The sequence below is a fragment of the Podarcis vaucheri genome (genome assembly GCF_965113315.1).
Source record: "Podarcis vaucheri genome assembly, chromosome: 9".
Classification (NCBI taxonomy): domain Eukaryota; kingdom Metazoa; phylum Chordata; class Lepidosauria; order Squamata; family Lacertidae; genus Podarcis; species Podarcis vaucheri.
This window is the reverse complement of record NC_138767.1, coordinates 58,500,974-58,520,291: the sequence shown is the minus strand read 5'-3', so window position 1 is coordinate 58,520,291 and position 19,318 is coordinate 58,500,974. Positions and strand designations below refer to the sequence as shown.

At 41.7% G+C, this 19,318-nt stretch overlaps 1 protein-coding gene and 1 long non-coding RNA gene across 3 annotated transcripts in view; both read left to right on the top strand.

The window, feature by feature from the left end:
• Nucleotides 1–19,030, top strand: part of MTUS1 (microtubule associated scaffold protein 1) — a 107,024-nt gene extending 87,994 nt beyond the window's left edge. For both annotated transcript variants that reach the window (XM_082238049.1, XM_082238048.1), the window contains 8 exons: nt 5,985–6,051; nt 8,425–8,639; nt 9,008–9,113; nt 9,361–9,434; nt 11,204–11,299; nt 12,981–13,097; nt 14,360–14,457; nt 16,472–19,030. In XM_082238049.1, coding sequence (XP_082094175.1) covers nt 5,985–6,051; nt 8,425–8,639; nt 9,008–9,113; nt 9,361–9,434; nt 11,204–11,299; nt 12,981–13,097; nt 14,360–14,457; nt 16,472–16,688 — 990 coding nt within the window. In that variant the 3' untranslated portion in view covers nt 16,689–19,030. The remainder of the gene's footprint in view (nt 1–5,984; nt 6,052–8,424; nt 8,640–9,007; nt 9,114–9,360; nt 9,435–11,203; nt 11,300–12,980; nt 13,098–14,359; nt 14,458–16,471) is intronic.
• LOC309540986 lies at nt 11,309–12,897 on the top strand. The gene is made up of 2 exons (XR_014223606.1): nt 11,309–11,759; nt 11,802–12,897. It is a non-coding gene; the product is annotated as an uncharacterized lncRNA (long non-coding RNA).
• Nucleotides 19,031–19,318: the final 288 nt, after the last annotated feature.

Genomic DNA, 19,318 nt, shown 5'->3' with positions numbered 1-19,318 from the left:
GTGAGGTGGGTGGGGCTGAGAGACTTCAAAGAAGTGTGACTGGCCCAGGGTCACCCAGCAGCTGCATGTGGAGGAGTGGAGACGCGAACCCGGTTCCCCAGACTACCGCTCTTAACCACTACACCACGCTGGCTCTCCAGAGGAAGAGAAGACACGTGGGGTTTGGGATTACAGGCATAGAGGGTGTGGAATGCATGTAAGTGGAAAGTTGAATAGTACTATGATATTTTTACAAAACATCCTGTTACAGTGGAAGCTCGGGTTGCAGACATAATGCGTGATGGAGGCATGTCCGCAACCCGCAGCATTCGTAACCTGCAGCGCCACGTCTGTGCATGTGAGTGATGCGATTTGGCACTTCTGTGCATGCGCAAAGTGCGATTGGCAAAACCCGGAAGTAACCCTTTCTGGTACTTCCAGGTTTCCTGCAGTCCGTAACCTGAAAACGCGCAACCCGAAGCGTCTGTCACTAGAGGTACCACTGTATAAGTACATTTCAAATGCAGTAACCTTTTGTAGTTGTTGCACAGACATACAGCTATTTTATGGCAGGGATCTGAAGTAGCAGCAGCAGCAGCGAACTAAGTCTGACCCATAATGAGATGTGTGTATTTTCGGAACACCCTTTTACAAAATACAAAACCATTGGCATGGGAAGAAGGGTTGGGAAACGAGGCAACCCATCAGATGGCTCTCTTGCACGGGATAGATTTCATTTTGGATGCCAGTGGTGGTTCTTCCTAGTGTATTACTTTGACAGGGGTGCTTATGCAAGGGAGTGATGGTCTGGTTGCTGTAGAAACAGGAGCCATTTCCCCCTCGTCAGTAGCTCCCCAGTTGGGGTAACACAAACAGAGTTGAAACAAATCCACAAAATAGAGGAAGGTAGATTTTGTCTACTGATTTTTGGTACCATCCTCAATTGTGGCTTTTACAGCTAAAATAGTACCTCACAAAAAGTCAGTGCAGTACTAGGGTAAACTGCTGGTCATTCTCTCTCCCCCCCCCCCCACTATGACAGCCAAGGAAATAGTAATGTCTTCCCATGATTAGCAGTGTGCATGAACTATTTTATTGATTGGAAATGTTTGCACATCTTTCAGTTTTCTGGAACTTGCTGATGCTGCATTCTTGATAATTAATTCTTGCCTTCACAGATGAGCAGGCCCTCTGCTTTCATCCTATGGTCACACCGTTACTGTCAAATGAGTAGTGGGAGAAGGAATTAAAGTAAAAATGCACTGTGGGGGAACGTGATCTAGTTGGGGGATCCCTGGAGAATATTATGAAACCTACTTCTATGTTTTAAATACAGATTTAAATTTCCTCTTCTATATTATCCTTTGGAATCTTGGCAAATCACTAAATGTTTAGCCACAGTCCTGCCAAATGCAAACTTGTGATCTACAGAGTTTTGAGGCCAGATCTGAATTATTATAGAATACTGAAATTAATGGAGCACTGAATAATGGAAATTTGAAATAGAATTCCCTTCGCTGCCTAAATAGGCTTCAGTTTGAATTTAGTGCAGTAACCTTTGATGCACTTCATGAAAAAGAAATACGCCAGAGCAGCAACTGAAAAACAACAACTGAACAATTTATGCATTCAGCTTGTTTCCAGTAGCAATACTGTGTGCTCATTTTTCATCAGTCCATGTTTTGCACACTAATATAAATGTGTGTACTGGAAAAAAATTGAGAATAAGCCTAAACAGCTTTTCAAGATGGTTAGTTCTATGAGCTTGAGGTGGCTTTAGGACTCCCTTTGTTTTGTTTTCCAAATAATTCCCACCCCCTTTTAGAAACAACTTGTAATACAGTTGTACCTTGGTTTTCAAACAGAATGCATTCCAGGAGTCCGTTCGACACCCGAAACCATTTGAAAACCAAGGCGCAGCTTTTGATTGGCTACAGGAGCATCCTGTAGCCAATCGGAAGCCATGCCAGACATTCAGCTTCCGAAAATCGTTCGAAAACTGGAACACACACTTCTGGGTTTCAATTGTTTGGGAGCCAATTGGTTCGGGAGCCAAGGCATTTGAGATCCAAAGTACGACGGTACACTGTGTGTGTGTGTGTGAGAGAGAGAGAGAGAGAGAGAGAGAGTGAGCGTCAGCTCTCAAAGAGAATTGTTTGCCTGTGTGGACTGGAGGACATTTACTGTAATTGACAGGATGACTCCTTCCACTGGACTGGATGGGCAAGATCTCCCCAAGCCTTTCAGAACCTCCTTCAGCCATCCCACCCTTCAGATCAGCCCTGCCTTTGGTCAGGGTACGATGATGTTTTTTTCTCTGTGAAGAAATAATTATTTAGTGCTTTTTCCTGTTTTGTCAGCTTTCAGAGAATTTGGTTGTTGTTTTTTGGAGGGGGGTGGGCTTAGCAAAATTGCTTGCATGAGTTTAAGCTAATCTTTGGGTCCTAGTCTTTAGCATCACTTGAAGCTTCCACAAATCTTTCTGTGGGCCATGCCCCCTTTTTAGCCTAGTAAAAGTTTGTGTTGTGTGTGTGTCTGTCCTGATTGTGGCCGCTTACCTGAACATCTTCTCTTTGATGCTAATCTATTTTATTAAAGTATTTTAGCCAGATTTGTTTTCTGTAGCTCATACTGGCAAAAAATAATTGGTTCCGTGCAAGAGAACCATCTTAAATTTTGTATATCCAAGTTATTGACCTTCTAGATACTGGGCTGTTCATGTGATTCGCTTAACAGTAATGCTTTCTTTCCACCTAATGGGTGGATCCATAGAGTTATTGCCCTCAGATTTCTAAGAACAATGTCCTAATTGTTGGTCTTACCGATGGCTAGTAGGAGTGGCTGGTCACTAATCGGGTTATCAGATAAGTGGATTTTTCTCATTTGTGAGTTTTAAACCAATTTGCAGTTGGAATGAATGTCCTGAACGTAACAAATGTATTCTCAAGGTGGGGCTTTCTCTTGTCTGTCTGCAGCAGGGCAGTTCTTGCTCTTTGAATTAAAACTACCATAGTCCTTTGTATACGTGCAACATGAAGAAGTTAATTCTACTCAGTAATAAAAAATATTTTACATGCATCCCTGTTTTATATACAGTATAGAATTTAGAGTATGCAAAATGCTAAAGAGGCCTTTCCTTCTACAACCAAAACATACCTGTGAATTTGACACTGATATTCCTGGTTTAAGACTGGTCATGCACTTGGGGAATGGAGGAAGAGAGATGCACTTAGGGAAGGTTACCCAAAGAACTCACGGCCAAATTTTTGAGCCTAGCGCAGACTTGACTAAATGGCATTACAAGTTTTGCAATATAAATGATAATCTGTACTTTCTAAGGTAGCAGAGAGCCATGCTGGTATGTTAGGGAAACGACCGAAAACTAACATTAGGGCAATACAGTGGTACCTTGGGTTAAGAACTTAATTCATTCTGGAGGTCCGTTCTTAACCTGAAACTGTTCTTAACCTGTGGTACCACTTTAGCTAATGGGGCCTCCTGCTGCCGCCGCACGATTTCTGTTCTCATCCTGAAGCAAAGTTCTTAACCCAAGGTACTATTTCTGGGTTAGCAGAGTCTGTAACATGAAGCGTCTGTAACCCGAGGTACCACTGTACCTTTGTGAGGTTGGCCATCTGTCATGGATGCTTTAGTTGAGATTCCTGCACTGCAGGGGGTTGGACTAGATGACCCTCGGGAGTCCCTTCCTTGATTCTATGAGAAGCATCACGTTGGTGTTGTGGTTAGAGTGTTGGCTCTGGAAGACCAGGGTTTAAATCCCCACTTACCTGTGAACTTCAGTTGTCAACTTTGAGCTGTTTAACATGTCTCAGCCTAACATACCCCAAAGGGTTGTTGTGAGAATAAAATAGGGGAGAACCATGTTTGCCAACTTGAGTGTTTTGGAGGAAATATGAGACTTGGAAGTTCGAAAACATTATGTTTTAAGCTGGTTTTTATAAAGTAATACGCAGGTGTATGAGTTCCCCATAACTTTTCAGGCTGGATGTCAACTCCACCCTACAAAAGGTGGGTGGGCTGGTATGTTATTCATCAGTGATGTGATTTTTTTTAAAAAATAGTGTTTTATTTTTGAATGTCTATTTTGGTGAAAGCTAAAAAGGAGTGAATGAGTGCCGTTTCCCCCCAGCAAATATAAAGATTTGATTCTAAGCTTTAGCCTTTGGGTGTGCATTTGCCAGGGTTGACTCAGGCCAGTTACTAAGTACTGTAATCTGTAAAATGGGAATAATAGCAAGTGGTCTAAATCATAAAAGAGTGCTTGTGAGGGCAATCACGAAAGCGATGCTGAAATATTAATGAATATATAGCTTCATCAAATGTAACAGGAAAAAGATGGAAGCAATCCCCTTGCCCCCACTGTTTAAAACCGTATTGTAAGCTCCTTGGGAGCAGAGATTTGACTAAACTGTAGAAGCACCAGGTTCACCGAAGAAGCTACATAACAAATGATAGCATAGTGGTACTGGCAAGGTCTGTATCTTCTCTCGGCTCCTTACAATTCATGCCATGTTTTCTTCTTCTATAAATTAAGAGTGAAAGCCTAGAATAACTAATTCAGAAAAGCTAAAAATAAGATCCATTATCCATGGAGGTAGTCAGGATTTCGGTGCTCTTTCCTTCCCCCCCCTTCACTGTACCAGCTGATATTTGAGTAAGTGGCAATCGATCTTTGTAATGTCTGGTTCTCATTTTTCAAAAAAACGAAAGGGCTGTGGCTTTAAGTAATCACTGGCTGCTTGTGCCAAGTGCAGAAGCTGCAGTGTCTGCTTCTGTGTTGGGGGGAGAGACCAGTAGAAGAAGTACGGTAACTGCAAAGCACAATGAAGCCGGGCTGAGGCAGTGTCTAAAGCAGCGCTACCTAGCTGTGAGTTAAGCGTGGGCCGACCAGTTTGGTTTGCGGTAGTTCCTGCCACCTGTACATGCCTGCTACGTGGATGTGGTTGGGCAGAGAAACTGAACGATGGGCTGCTCCAGCAGCAGAATGTGCCTGTATTCTCAGTGTGCTGCAAAAGAGGTAATTGGTATTTGCGCTGTAGGGGCTCTCCTGGAATAACAAGGATTTTAAAAGCAGCGGCTTGCTGCAAGCAAGGTGAAAAATGGTTCCAGCAGCTGGAGGGAAGGCAGGCAGGCTGGATCTGGCGACCTCTGCAACGTTCTGCTCCCCACAGCAGTTGCTGCATCTTGGAAGCAGATAGCATACTGAAATGCTTGCACAGCGTAGATTTGTTATGTGGGTGCTGTTTGGTGCTTTAGTCGGAACTCTTTACTGGGGTGTCCAGAAACTTCTTTTAATACAGGGTTTGGCAAATGGGAGTGGAAAGAAAAGCAGTGAAGTACAGATTGCAGGCTAACTTTGCGCTAACAGCAGGAGCACTTTGAACTCTTAAAGATGACTGTAATTTTGGTGTTTTGTGCAAAACCTTGACAGGCACAGCAGCTTGCAGCTGCCGTTTAAATTTTGCAATGAGGCTTTATCAGTTCGTACTCGCAGGCTGAGAGTATTCTGTGCCGAAGCTTATGTTTACCTTTGTTACAAAGTACATTACACGTATTGTTTATCCCCAACTATGTTCTCGCAGTTATGGTTTGGAGGCAAACATCATGCATCCTGGAAGGTTGCTTGAATGCTACTTAATACACACTGTTTATTTAATCCCTAGCACCCCCACCCTTCTTAACTTGCAAACTAAGGTTTTGTTAACTTTAAAGTAAATTGTGTACTTAACTAAAACCCCACTGAAGATTACTTTAGCCATTGGCAGAGTTCTTATTGCAAGTTACGTACTTCCTTAACTCAGGGGGCCATCTGTGTTTTTCTAACATTATGAAGCTGTTGTCCTGGATGATTCATATATTGGCTTCACTTTCCTGTTTCTTGTCATTCTACAGATAGCATGCAAGTTAAGCATTGGCAAATGTTGTATTTTCTGCTTGGAGTGTTCACTAACATTCCATGTGCCTGTGTTGTTTTTTTTCCTCAGAGGGAGGAAGTGGTAAAGCAACGTAAAGAGCTGTCGATAGAACTTGTCAATCTTCGCGGAGAGTTAGGTAAGTACAGGCTTCTGTGCTGTCCTTTGCATTTTTTTTTAAAAAAATACCCTTAAATCAATGCAGCGGCAAAACTGATTTTAAGACACATAGTATTGAACCAGAACAATCTAATCCCCTGACTGTATTCATATGTTTGTGCTCTGCATTTCTCTGGAGTGTTGTCTGCCTGACCCTTGGGGTCATCGAATTCCTGGCACCAACTTGACTAAGCCTACCAGAGCAGCCTCCTGGAAACATGTGTCTAATGGTCAAAACATTTACTGGGGGTGTCTTTTCAGCATAGATTTTGTTGTTTGCCTAAATGGTTTTGCAGACATTTATCCCGCATTTTGCCAGTAAGCAAACCAACTGTAAAAGTGTGCTATATCTTACTCATTGCCATGTGTCATGCCGGGCTCTGGTAGACAACAGGTCTGAAATGAACTTGGGTGCAGGCTAATTGTCACTTACAGTAATCAGATTAAATGCTGCAAGGCAGCAGAGCAGATGACCGTAATGCTAAAATGGTGAGAGATGGGGTATGGCTTAAATTGGCCAAATGAGAGTTGCCTCTTAAAAGTTTTAGAATCCTTGACTTTTTCATAGAGAGATTGCTGTGATAGGGAGAGATGTGTGCTATTTGTCCATTTTGCTTCTGGCAATAATAATAATAATAATAATAATAATAATAATAATAATATATATATATATATATATATATATATATATATATATATATGCGCGCGCATGCACTGCCCATCTGACTTGGCTGCTCCAGCCACTAATCAGATGATGAATGTGGAGCACTTAATGAAAGTGCTATCTATATAGTGTATTTGATGGATTGAATCTGTGCCTGTGAAATGTGGTTGTATATACCCTTCGTTTAATTCAGAGATACTTAAGCCTTTTTTATTATGAGAATAATTACTTGTCACATTCTTAAAGCAGGATGAATGTTTTAAGTGGTGGTTTTCAGAAGAAATCTTTGTGTATCACACATTAGAGTTAGAAATGCCCACTCAGCTTTCAGTTTGCATTTGAAAAATGCTTCAATCATAACAGGCCTTAAAATATTTGGGCCTATTCTTAAGGGCTTTGTGGCCTACTGCGATTTTATCTGCTGGAAGCTTACAATACGTTAGGCGAAGAGCCCTTTTTTATTTGGCACCGTGGATGTCTTTGAAAGGTTTTTGTGTAAAACCATGTGCATAAGCTTAATTTCTTAAACTGGTTACTTTCCAAATGGGAGCTCTGCTGCTCTGCAATGATGCACCAGGGAGAGTGAAATGCTCCTTGCGCTAAGTATTTCACACACATGAAGTAACTTCATATTGGGTAAGCAGAATGATAATGTGTGCAAATGCTATTGATCTTCTCAGTTCTTTCTCTTCCCCCCTCCCAATTTTTAATATGAAGTCTTTACAGAAGTCAGAATAGCTATAAACACTTAACAACTTGGGCAAGGCTAGATTATGACATGGAGCAGGGGTTTTTGTGAGCAAACTCTGTTCCACTTTTGAAAGAACTGGTGCTAGGAAACTAGGGAATACATGGGAAGCAGGAATAGGGGGAGAACATGTTTGGGGATTTTAAAATATAAAACTGTAGGGGAACCAAGTTGTCATTGATTCACCTACTTCTGGCGTTATTGAAAGGAGAGGTACAGTAACAATGCTCTTAAGATATTATGGCCTTAGGTGAAACTGAGCTCTTTGAATGATGACCACATAGAGTACTTGTGCAAATCTGATTAGTTAGGCTGCTTTCAGATTATCAGTGTACTAGCTTTGGTTTGGATAAATTTAGGAAGCAAGAGGGTATTTTTCAAAGAAAGAAAGAATATTCCATAATAGCATATACAGCATAAACACAGTTAAATACTATAGCACGCTCTCTTGAGCGAGAGAGCGAGCTATATATATATATATATAAAATAACCATGTGTGATAAGTCAGAAGTCCAGTTTCAAACATGGTTGCAATAAAAGATGGTCATTAAAAGATATGTGTGTGTGTAAGGGAAGCATCAGTTAAAATACCAGGAAAAAAGTAGCTGTGGACAAATAAAAAGACACAACAATAGGCATCAACAAAGATGCCAAGCAAACTTCCTGTCCAACTTTTATAAAAGTCTTCGGTACAGTTTAATTTTATATAAAATTTCTGGAAATTTAGATGAGCATTTGCAGAAGGCAGACCTCCTGAAAGCTCTGGGAGAAAAAACCTTTAGCTTTTTAAAAGCATTTTAAAAGAAACTCCCCATGTGTCATCAAAGATGGTATTCTGTTGAAGAGGGCTGTGGCTGTGCTTCCCTAAAAGAAGCCCTGTGAGCATGTGCTTGCAAAACCATTTTATTTACATAGAACGTCACTGTATTTCTGTCTTCAAGTAACCGCTTCTGCAGCCTATGAGAAATTGGAGAAAGGTAGACATGAACTACAAGCAGCTTACGAAGGATTTGTGCAGCAGCTGAACCAGCAACACCAAAGAGATTTGTCTGAACTGGAAGAAAGGCTGAAGCAGTTCTATACAACAGAATGCCAAAAACTACAGAGCATCTGTATCGAAGAAGCTGAAAAATACAAAGCACAGCTCCAAGAACAGGTAGGCAGGATGGAAGTTGGGCTGAAATGCATCTGCTTAATTTCTTAAGTACAACGTCCTTTATTCAGACATAAAAATTGGCAAAGGAAATAACCCTTCGCTAAGATGAATTAAGTAAAGGTCTGTTTCATTAGATGTATGGAGTGTCATCCTGAACTGGCAGCTCTGTGTATATGCAGGTATCTGGTTAAAGGGGGAAGAGGAAGGAATTGAGAGGTGTAAGGTTGAATGGAAACAAAATGCAGAAAGAATGAACAGTAATAATTATATAAAATAAAAATAGCCACAGTAGGAATTAACAAGGCTGTGGTGGTTGATATCGCAAACATCCTGGCACACGGTAAGCGAAATATGTTGTTGTTCCTCAGGTCGACAACTTAAATATTACACATGAAAACTTTAAGCTAGAGCTTGAAACCAGTCATACGGAAAGGATAGATGAGCTGAAGAAGAACCACGAATTGTCCTTTACAGGTAAATTGCATAGCTTATCTGCTTTGATAGTACCAAGCACATTGCATTATTGCTGTGAGAGAGGAAGAGTTTCTTTGCTGTGCTGCTAAATACATTTATTGTTTATAATCCTGGCAGTGTGACAAGAGGTCAGTACCTTATTAAAACTTCCCTGCCAAAATAACCATGAAACCCCACACTATGCAGGTATTGTAAAGAAGTTAGGCGAGTACACTTGTGCAATGTTAAGACTCTAAACATTTTTCAGAGCTCAAGAATGCCCAGGAATTAGAAAGAAGGACACTTGAAGAATCTCTCCAAGAAAAACAACAACTACTAGAGGTCTGGAATTTCTCTTTTGCTTACTAAGCCAGAGGCAACTGTAACATTGCTAGATTTAGATGCCACCACAGTGTCAAAGTCAACATGTACCTTGTATTTGTAGAACATCCTGGAACATAGCTGTCAAGCGTCCCTTATTTGGCGGGACAGTCCCTTATCCCAGCGCCATGTCCCGCTGCTGTCCCTTATTGATGATGTCCCTTAAATTTCCCGAGTTTCAAAGGAAGCAGCTCCTCTCTCTCTCTCTCTCCCTGCTGGTCAGGGAGGAGGGAGACTCCAACTGTGTTGCTTGGCTGCGTTGCTCATCCAGTAAGGAGTCTAAGAACGACTGGGGGTGGAGTTTGCATGCCTTGTGCTGATCAAATCGGCCACGTTGCCTGGGGACTCGCCTTTGCTCAGCGCTTCCCAGCGGAGAGGTGACAGTGGTTTTCCTTGAGGCTTGAGGCTTTGTTTGGCTGCTGGCTGGGCTTTCTGCCTTTGGCTCGGAGGGGCTCAGAAGTTGAACATACCTGTGCCCAGAAAATCCTTTATTTTGGCTGCTGATCCCTTATTTTTGAGGCTGCTGGCCCCTTATTTTCAAATCTGTAAGCTGACAGCTATGTCCTGGAACTGTTGCCATAGGGCCGGCCCACCTCACCCCACCCATGAGGCCTCGGGCAGCAGGAGCTACAGGGGCAGCAGATTCCAATATAAAGGAGATCTTTATTCCCCTTGTTCCTGATGTAGATCTTCACTCACTCCTTCTTCCCTGGTCAGGAGGGGAGTGCCAGGTATCAAAATGTCTTGGGCCAGCCCAGAGTAGCCACGGGTACCTTCAACTTGATCTAAAACTACATACTGGTACAAGTTTGTGGGTGCTGGACATTTCTAAATTCCTTGATTCAGTAAGTGTTCAGTAAGGAATTTAATTAAGATCTGGGACGTTAACACTTGGGAGCTAGGCCTCTGTGTATTAAGCTGTGTGCTAGACACTTCTAAATCCCCTGGAATCAGCAAATTTCAAAAGCCAATTAAGACCCATGTGTATAGACCTGTGTGCTAGACACATCTGTTCCTTTGGAATCAACAAGTGTTAAAAGCTAAACAAGCCAGGCTAGCTTCCTGATAGCCTAAGGGATTAGCCATTTAGACAATCAGCAGAACCTTTCCCTCAACTGATAAAGCCAGGGTTTAGAGTAAGAAGTTAGGAGTTGTGACCGAGACACAAAACAGCAGGCAGAGCATGATGGCTGTTTGGACCCAAAGCTATGTCTATGGAAGAGGCAAGACCCTTTTGGGGTATTGATGCTGTGCACTCCATTATAGGCTCAAGTTGCATATATTTGTACATAAACCATATAGCATAAAAACACCACAATCTCCGCTGTGTCTTGTTTTCTAAAAGGATACACAGACCACCTGGAACCAAACCCCTGGGAACCTCAAACTGCTCAGAGTTTGGGGGTGGTGTGCAACAGTACATATTTCTGGTTATCCCTTAGAAACCATGGGATAAGCAATGCAACTCCCGATTCTTTATAAAACATGCATTTTATTTTTATATTTTTGCTTAGACAAATTCCTTGGCCAGGACAGCTATGCTTTGGAGCATTACTTCTCTAAACTCTGACCTACTGTTTGTGTTAAGGATCTCTGCAACTTCTAATTTCTCACACTGGGGTTTTCTATTTAGCGTACTTGATAGCAATTTCCTAAAATGTTACCTGGCTTTATAGCAGAGGCTCAGGTCTTAAGTTTGGGGTGTTTTTTGTTTGTTTTTAATCTTTTAGAAAAAGATTAGTGAATTACAGAGTGAAAATGATTCCCTGAATGAAAAGCTTAAGTTGGAAGAGCAAAAACGTACAGCCAAAGAAAAAACAAATACTGTAAGTACTGACTTGCTTTTATAATCCTCTAGAAATAGCCTTTTTTTGTGGGGAGGAGGGGAAGGCTGGGATCTACTGGGTGAAGGGGAGCTTGGAAAGATAACGTATCCTCTCCTTCCATGAGTGAAGGATGCCCCCCTGATGGATCAAAAACCTTTGTGCTCGTGCAAAGGGACCAATTAGGCATTGCATTGTCTTATCTCAATTTCCGTGCTGTGGCTTCACTGTTAATGTTCCAAACATGAATAGCAGTTACGAATGTTGTGGCTTAAACTGATGAATGGCTGCTTGACCAGGTGTGTTGCACTAGGAGCAGTGCAGTCTTGGTTTTAAGAGAATGAGGACGGTTCAAGTGGATCCCTGGTGTAAAAAGGTTGACAGATCCTAGTGTCATGTGCGCCTAATTGCCATCACACTGCATATGTGGGGTATGTGTGTAATTAAAATACACATACTTGCTGTGTTTTGTGTGTGTGTGTGTGTGTACATCCACATAGCTTAGCTGGTTTTCTATTTTTAGCTGTGTTTTTTTAAAAACTACATCCAGCCCTATGATTCCTGGATAGGAAGATACTATGAGCCTTTGAACCAGGTGTATTACATTTTTTCTTCTGGGTCTACAAATCAGAGTAGTGGTGCATTTTCTGCAGGTTGAGTTACTGTAGTTTTAAGTTGGAAGATCTGGTGTGGGTGTGTGTGTGCAGAAGACGAAAAAGCATTGTCTTTCTCCTTAAACCCCCAAAGTTGACAGATGTTTATAGTCTTGCCTGCACCTGGACCTATGTTATCTGTTCCTATGTTTTTGGCTGTTGCTGTGCTTTGTTTGAGCTACATTAGATTATCATTATTATCTTAGCTCTTGAGTTTACTTTTGCTACTGGTCATTGTTATCAAGATGCAAGGAAGATCTTGCTTGACATGAGGAAAGCACTGGTGCAATTAGATGCATACATACTAATTTGGTAGTGGGTTTTTTGTTAGAATTATCCCTAGGCAACATGGAACTGAGTAATGTGTGCACCAAAATCTTATTTATTTTCTGGAAATACTAATTTATCAATATTGTATCTGGCATTTCTCAATAACAAATTTAATTACCTGAATCAGTATTACTTGTAAATTAAAAACACAGTGTTTGCCTGCACCCCTAGTTAGAACCAGAACCTATATCAGCTGCTTTTTTTCAAGATCGGATCTCCATAATTTTCAAATATAAAACAATTCTGGATAAATTTCAACAGACAGATGTGTGTGTATATTTTCATTACAAGATGATTTTCTATGGTTTCATGGTTGAATCCCATTTGAAGTTTTTATTGTTATAGGTATATTTTACCTTGGGATAGATATCCTTACGCGTTGTTTAAAAATACAGCAATATACCAGAAAGTGACCACCTTTATCACTTTTTACAGCAATAAAATAATTTCACAAGAGCTGTGAATACATTTAGAGCATTTGTGAAAGTTTTGTTTTAAAGAGACTTTGTTATTCCTCCATACAAACAGCTTGCGAGTTTGAAATTTTTTAGATGTACCTTGGTGTGTGTGTGATAAATGTTTTCCCCTGCTTGGCTAAGGAAATCTGTAACAAGTCAATATTTACAGTCATAACTTAAAATATGTTTGCTATGCATGGCAACCTCGAGGGGCCTCCATTAACTTTGCATGTCATTTTGCAGAAAAACCCTCAGCTTATGTATCTGGAACAAGAACTGGAAAGTTTGAAAGCAGTGCTGGAGATCAAAAATGAGAAGCTACATCAACAAGATATCAAATTGTTGAAGATGGAAAAACTGGTGAGCTTTTTCTTGGAGTGCTAGGCTTCCAAAAGCTGGATTTGTGCTGATAATGCAAAAGTAGACACTGTAGCAATAAATTCAAGTTACAGAGGAGTTAAAAAGGAGTAAAACTGGAAAGAGGAACCATAATACTCCTCTGTGGAGCTAACGTAAATTAATTAGCTTTAGCTAAATAAGTTTCCACCTGTGAACTTTTGCAGTCCATCATTCTCTCCGTCTCAGCCCATCCCATCTGTCATATAAAGACAGTACATCACGAACTTTCGTAAGGGTTACGGAAATATATGGGGCCCTTTGCACACTTAAAATACTGAACATTTAAAACATTCTGTATAAATCCAGGTACATGGTATAACAATTCTGCTCTGTTGATATGGAAAGAGAATGTGAATTGAGGGTGTTTATGGAAACTTCTGTTTCTCTGCTTAATATTTGCTGGAGTAATGCAGATGCAGAGCAGAATAAGCAATATTCTGAGCAGTGACCCCATACAGGAAACTCTGAGAATGGTGGTTTCAGAGGCAGAGAGATGTGTGCCTCCCTCTTTTACATGCTTTTTAAAGTGTGACAAATTATGGAAACCTTTCGCTCTGCCAGAGGCAGGAGGAGCCAGCAGGGTGTGTCATCTAAATGGCAGCAGTAAGACTGGGCAAACATCATAATAATTGGGGACATTGAGATCCCAGGACAGTGGGTGCCATTGTTTCTGAGATGATATACTGGTCTCAGAGCACATGTAAATAAGTAAGTTAGGCCTCTCGTCTCCAAAGCGCACAGAGGAACAGATTATAAATCCAAGGGACAGGGAGCAGAGCTAAGTAGTATTTATAATTTTAGAGACTTTTATACTGCCCTTGATCATTAATTCCACAGCATTTAATTCTTAAACCTAAACACAATACACTGGCCATAAATCCAGATTGTGCAGCCAAAAACATAAGGATGCTGAACAGAAGAAACTGGAAGACTCCGGTCAACTCTCCCATTTTTCTTTCAATTATAAGGTGCTTCTTACTAGTTTTAACAAGACAGACTAGATTAGTGCAGGGTAAAGTAGGCATTTTACAAGTTTGTAGTAGAGAATTTATGCTTGAGCTCTGGAGCTGTAATAGCAAGTTTTTTAAATAATAATAATAATGTTTGTGGTAGATTTTGAGATGTTGTTTTATAAATTGACACAATAGGACAACCTGGCTTCATCTAAAATAAATTGGCCTCTCCCCTCCCCACCACACATTAAATTTGCACATTTGTTCAAGGTGGAGAACAATGCAGCCTTAGTGGAGAAAATGAGAAAACTTCAGCAGGAGAATGAAGAATTAAAAGCCCGGATGGACAAACACATGGAGCTTTCCAGGTAACTCTAAAATACTTGTTTGAGTTGCTCTTGTAGTTTAACAGCTGCCATAGTTCTGTTTGGGGGGGGGGGGTGGATTTAGAAAGTAGAGAACTCAAGTGAAATTGTATATACTGCAAATTACCGTATTTTTCGCTCTATAGGACGCACTTTTTCCCCTCCAAAAATGAAGGGGAAATGTGTGTGCGTCCTATGGAGCGAATGCAGGCTCCTTGGCTTCGCGGCGACACGCCTGTCCTGGAAGCTGGAGGAGGAACAGAAGGGCCTCCTTCTGTTCCTTCTCCAGCTTCGCTGAAGGGCGCTGCGCCGTTTCCCTCTCTCCTGTGAAGGAGATTCGCTGCGCAGAGAGAGAGAGAAGGCACAGCGACCCTTGAGTGACGCGCCTGTCCTGGAAGCCGAAGGAGGAACAGAAGGGTCTCCTTCTGTTCCTTCTCCAGCTTCGCTGAAGGGCGCTGCGCAGAGAGAAGGCGCAGCGCCCCTTGAGCGATGCGCCTGTCATGCGAAGCCAGAGGAGGAACAGAAGGGTCTCCTTCTGTTCCTTCTCCAGCTTCGCTGAAGGGGCGCTGCGCCCTCTCCGCACAGCACCTTTCCTGTGAAGGAGGGGCGCTGCACAGAGAGAGAGAGAAGGCACAGTGCCCCTTCAGTGACACGTCTGTCCTGGCTTCTGCTTTAGCCCTGCGCAGCCTCTTTGGGCAGGGGGAGCCTTCATCCCGCTGCCCTGAAGAGGCTTGGCGCGGTTACCCCAGAAGCCAGAACAGCCACATGGTATCCCAGAAGCCAGATCCCTCTTGCTGTTCTGGCTTCTGGGGTTCAGAATAATTTTTTCTTGTTTTCCGCCTTCCAAAACTAGGTGCGCCCTATGGTCCGGTGCGCCCTATGGTGCGAAAAATACGGTACCTCAAGCCTATTGCAGGTGGGGCGTGCCTGCAGTAAAAGGAACAAAAGCACAGTCCACACAGCATTTGAATGTGGACTTATCTAGTTAGCACAATTTCTTAATAGTTTCAGAGGGGCTTGCCTAAGAACAGTTTTCAAGAGATTCTGCTTCATTACTTAATGTACAAACAGCTTTGGAGCACCACTGCATAGAGAATTAGTACTACTTGGTCAATGGCTGAGGTTCTGTGTCCCTGCAGAAGAGAAAGCAGCCTCCTTAAGCTCTTTATATTTAAACTATGCTGGATTTGTGAAAGTACTTGCTCAGACTACTTATGTTTGGAGTTAGACTATTAGTCCTTGGTGGTAACTTTTTCTGAATCGTGGAAGAGTTTAGCTTTTAAAAAGGAGGATCAGATAACTACTCTTTCCCCCTTTGCTGTTTCTTGTGCCTTCAAGAAGTTTGCTCTCCACTCCTTGCAGCAGGAAGCTCAGTCCCTACTGTTAAATCCTATGCGAGGAAAGTGGCTTGGCTTTGCCCTTTTGAAGGATTACGGGGCTACCATCTCTTAAGGGCAAGGATGTAGAGCAGGCAAGCTCTGCAGTTTGTTACTCCGGTCCCTGTCCACAGAGTTTCCTTGCACCACAAGCAGCTGACTGGCAAACCACAATATGGTCACGTGATCATTCCCCCTCTAGCTCGAGGTTGAGTGCTGACAGGACTGGAGCCACAACAGAACCACTAAGGAGGAAGCAAGTTACCTGCACACACGAGTGAACTCTCAGGTGTGCAGAAATACAAAACGTAAACCAAAGAGAGCAAAAAGCAACCTCCAAACAGCCCAGGGAAACTGCCCTTAAGAACTACAGAATTCTAATTGTTGGATGGGAGAAAAAACAACATCATAGATTAGGAGAGCTGTGCTGCAATCCTCATCACCACCAATCATTGGCTATGTTGGCTGGGACTGGTGGGAGATTAAATTCAGCAACCATGTCTGTTAACTCTGGGGAAGGCTGTAGCTACCTGAAATCCTGAACAGAAACACCTTTGGGGAAAGAGGGTACACTTGCAGCGTACTGTTGCTAGTCCAACCTAGACAGTAACCGTCTGCTTTCTCTCTCTCTCTCATAACAGGCAACTTTCCACCGAACAGGCAGTTTTGCAAGAGTCTCTGGAGAAAGAATCAAAGGTAAATAAGCGCTTGTCAATGGAAAATGAAGAACTTCTGTGGAAGCTACACAATGGAGACCTGTGCAGCCCGAGAAAACTGTCCCCCAGTACTCCACCAATGCCTTTTCAATCGCCAAGGAATTCAGGCTCCTTCTCCAGCCCGACGGTGTCGCCTAGATGACACCACTGAATGAAGAGACACTCTCCATACAGGCATTTCATTTTTGGTCTGCAGAACTAAAAAACATGGATCGAGGGAGCAAAGAGCTATATTAGCTGCGCGTGATTGAAATATAACTGGAAATGACTGTCATGAGAAATGGCTGTAACGTAATGGGAGTTCATGGCTAGAACTCGAAACAGTGCATCTCCTTATTAAAGAATACAAAAAGACTTCAGTGATAACTTCTCTGAACATTGTTGCACAAAGCACTTAAAAGAGCAAGGAAAGTCTTGTTCGGTTTTTTGCCTTTTTTCACCTAACTCTAGGGAGAAAAAAAATATGCTCAGGGGCTTATAAATAAAAGATCACAACCTTTAATACGTTCCTTATTATAGACACCTTGAGACGCCGAGTGTGGCATGAGTGAATTGGATGTATCACACGGTGAGTGTGTTATGTGTGTGTGATGCAGCCACCTTTGCTATGTATATTATAAAGGACGAAAGCTGAAGAATAAAGTGACATGTACTTCATAAATAAAATATTGCCATTATGCATGTTTCATCATAGATTTTTCCCTTCTCTGGGACTAAGGAAAAGCTGCCGCTTGTGCTCTACGTTTTTCCTTATCTCTCTGCTTCAGTTTAGTCAAAGGATGAGATTTTTATTTGATTTTTGTCATTGTCTGCCTACTTGCATAGTGGAATTTACGACAAGACCGATAACCTCTCATACCACAAAATATCATTCAAAATATTTTTAAGCTTCCCCTAGGTAACTATATAAGAACGGGGATTCTTTTCTCACCTAGTTAAATGTTCTTCCCACTCCTTTTTTTAGGTATCTGGTGGTAGATAGTTCAGACATGCAGCCCTTTCCAGGGTGACAACAGCTGTGGAGAATAATGGTCTGATTTGACTTGAGATCACAGGATTTCACACTAAAGGAAATATATATATATGTATATTCAGATGCTATTATTAGGATAGAACAGTAGGATTGGTTGTGTTCACATAATGTACTAAGCCAAACAGTGAGAGTGCAGGCTCCCAGAGAGGAGCTGAATAGCTAGAAGCTCCTCCCTAAGAGCCCACATGTTCATACAGTTTTGCCTAGCCAAGGGTTTGGCTTAGCATGTTGTATGAACACAGCCATTGTGTACAGCTGCCAGTAGCACTTCCTTGCATTGCAAAGAACAAACATCCCGAACGGATAACTTGTCAATGTGCACTTTAACCAACTGGCTGCAAGACTCTGCATTCCCCCATTTCATTTAGCATGAGATTTTCAGGAATCAGAAAAAACAAAAACTGATTATTTTGCTGACATGATAGGTTGAAGATGTCTGTGTCATAGGCAATATTCAATGCTGCATTACAAATCTGAAGATGACTCACTGCATGTCCGCTCCTGGTAATTACCTGTTCAACATGTATTCTTGTATGTACAAAAGCATTTATTATTATGGTTAAACACTATCTCTGCTATCAGATCTAGATGGGACTGTTAAGTGCTATGGCTTGGTTATGTAGTCATCACTCACACATCCAAGACGCACTGGTACCGTCATTGCTGTTGAATAATCAACTTGTTAATCAAAGCCTGATGAAATCACAGGGTTGTAGCTGATATGACAGTTGTACAAGTGAGAGACTCCCACTTTTGCAACTGGGCTTGCCCATCCTCTCCTTTCCACTGCTGCCCCCCAGTACCCTCAATCTGCTTGAGGGTTGGAGGCACTCTGGAGCAGATTTTCTGGGGGCACAGAGGGATGCAGGGTACAGGAGTGGAAAGGGAAGGCATGTTGCACAAGTGAAGACTAACCCACGCATGCAATGACAGCATTGGATTCAACCCATAGTGGTTTGTAGCAAAGATGTTGACAATTTGAGAGCTAGGTCTTGAGATATCCTTGTCCCCTTCCATAAAACTGAAGGAGCACTGGGAAAAACGTTAATAAACTTGGAAAACAAAGTATCAAACCAAATGTTTTGTTTAGGGTGCAGAAACATTGGCTTCAACAGCAGAAGGTTTTAGTTATTACTGACTGAAATATTACTTTGTAATATGAAAAATTCAAGGATGAATTATTTTAATTTTACATTGTGTAAAGTGTGCCTCCCCTGTGAAGCATTTTGCCTGCCCAAACCCATTTATGGCACTGTTATGTAGCTAGAGATATCAGCACTTCTAAATTAACTGTTGTTCAGAGATTGATTTATATAACTATGAAAATCCGCTATAGGCTGAAACTTGGCTTAAAAGTATGACTTGGAGCAATTTATTTCTTTGGCAAGGTCATATTTGATTATATGTACTTGAGTGTTGAAAATTAAAATAAATTTTTTTTACCGGTTCAAGACTCTTGCCTGTTTAGACATAAAAGCAAAAATACTGAAGCTAAAGAGATAATTTTACAGTTATAAGCATAACATCCACATTCTGAGCCATTTATACAGAAGAGGTTTCTGTTTTAGATGACCTTGCACACAGTAATAATAAGATTGAATAAGCTGCCACAGAAAGTGGTGTTTTGTCGAATCATCCAGCATTATGTATTGCTCAAAACTTACAGCTGCATTAGAGGATGAAACTTTTTGTTTCCCTTCTACAGAGGCTGGATGAGTGCTTAATTCTAAATGCAGTTA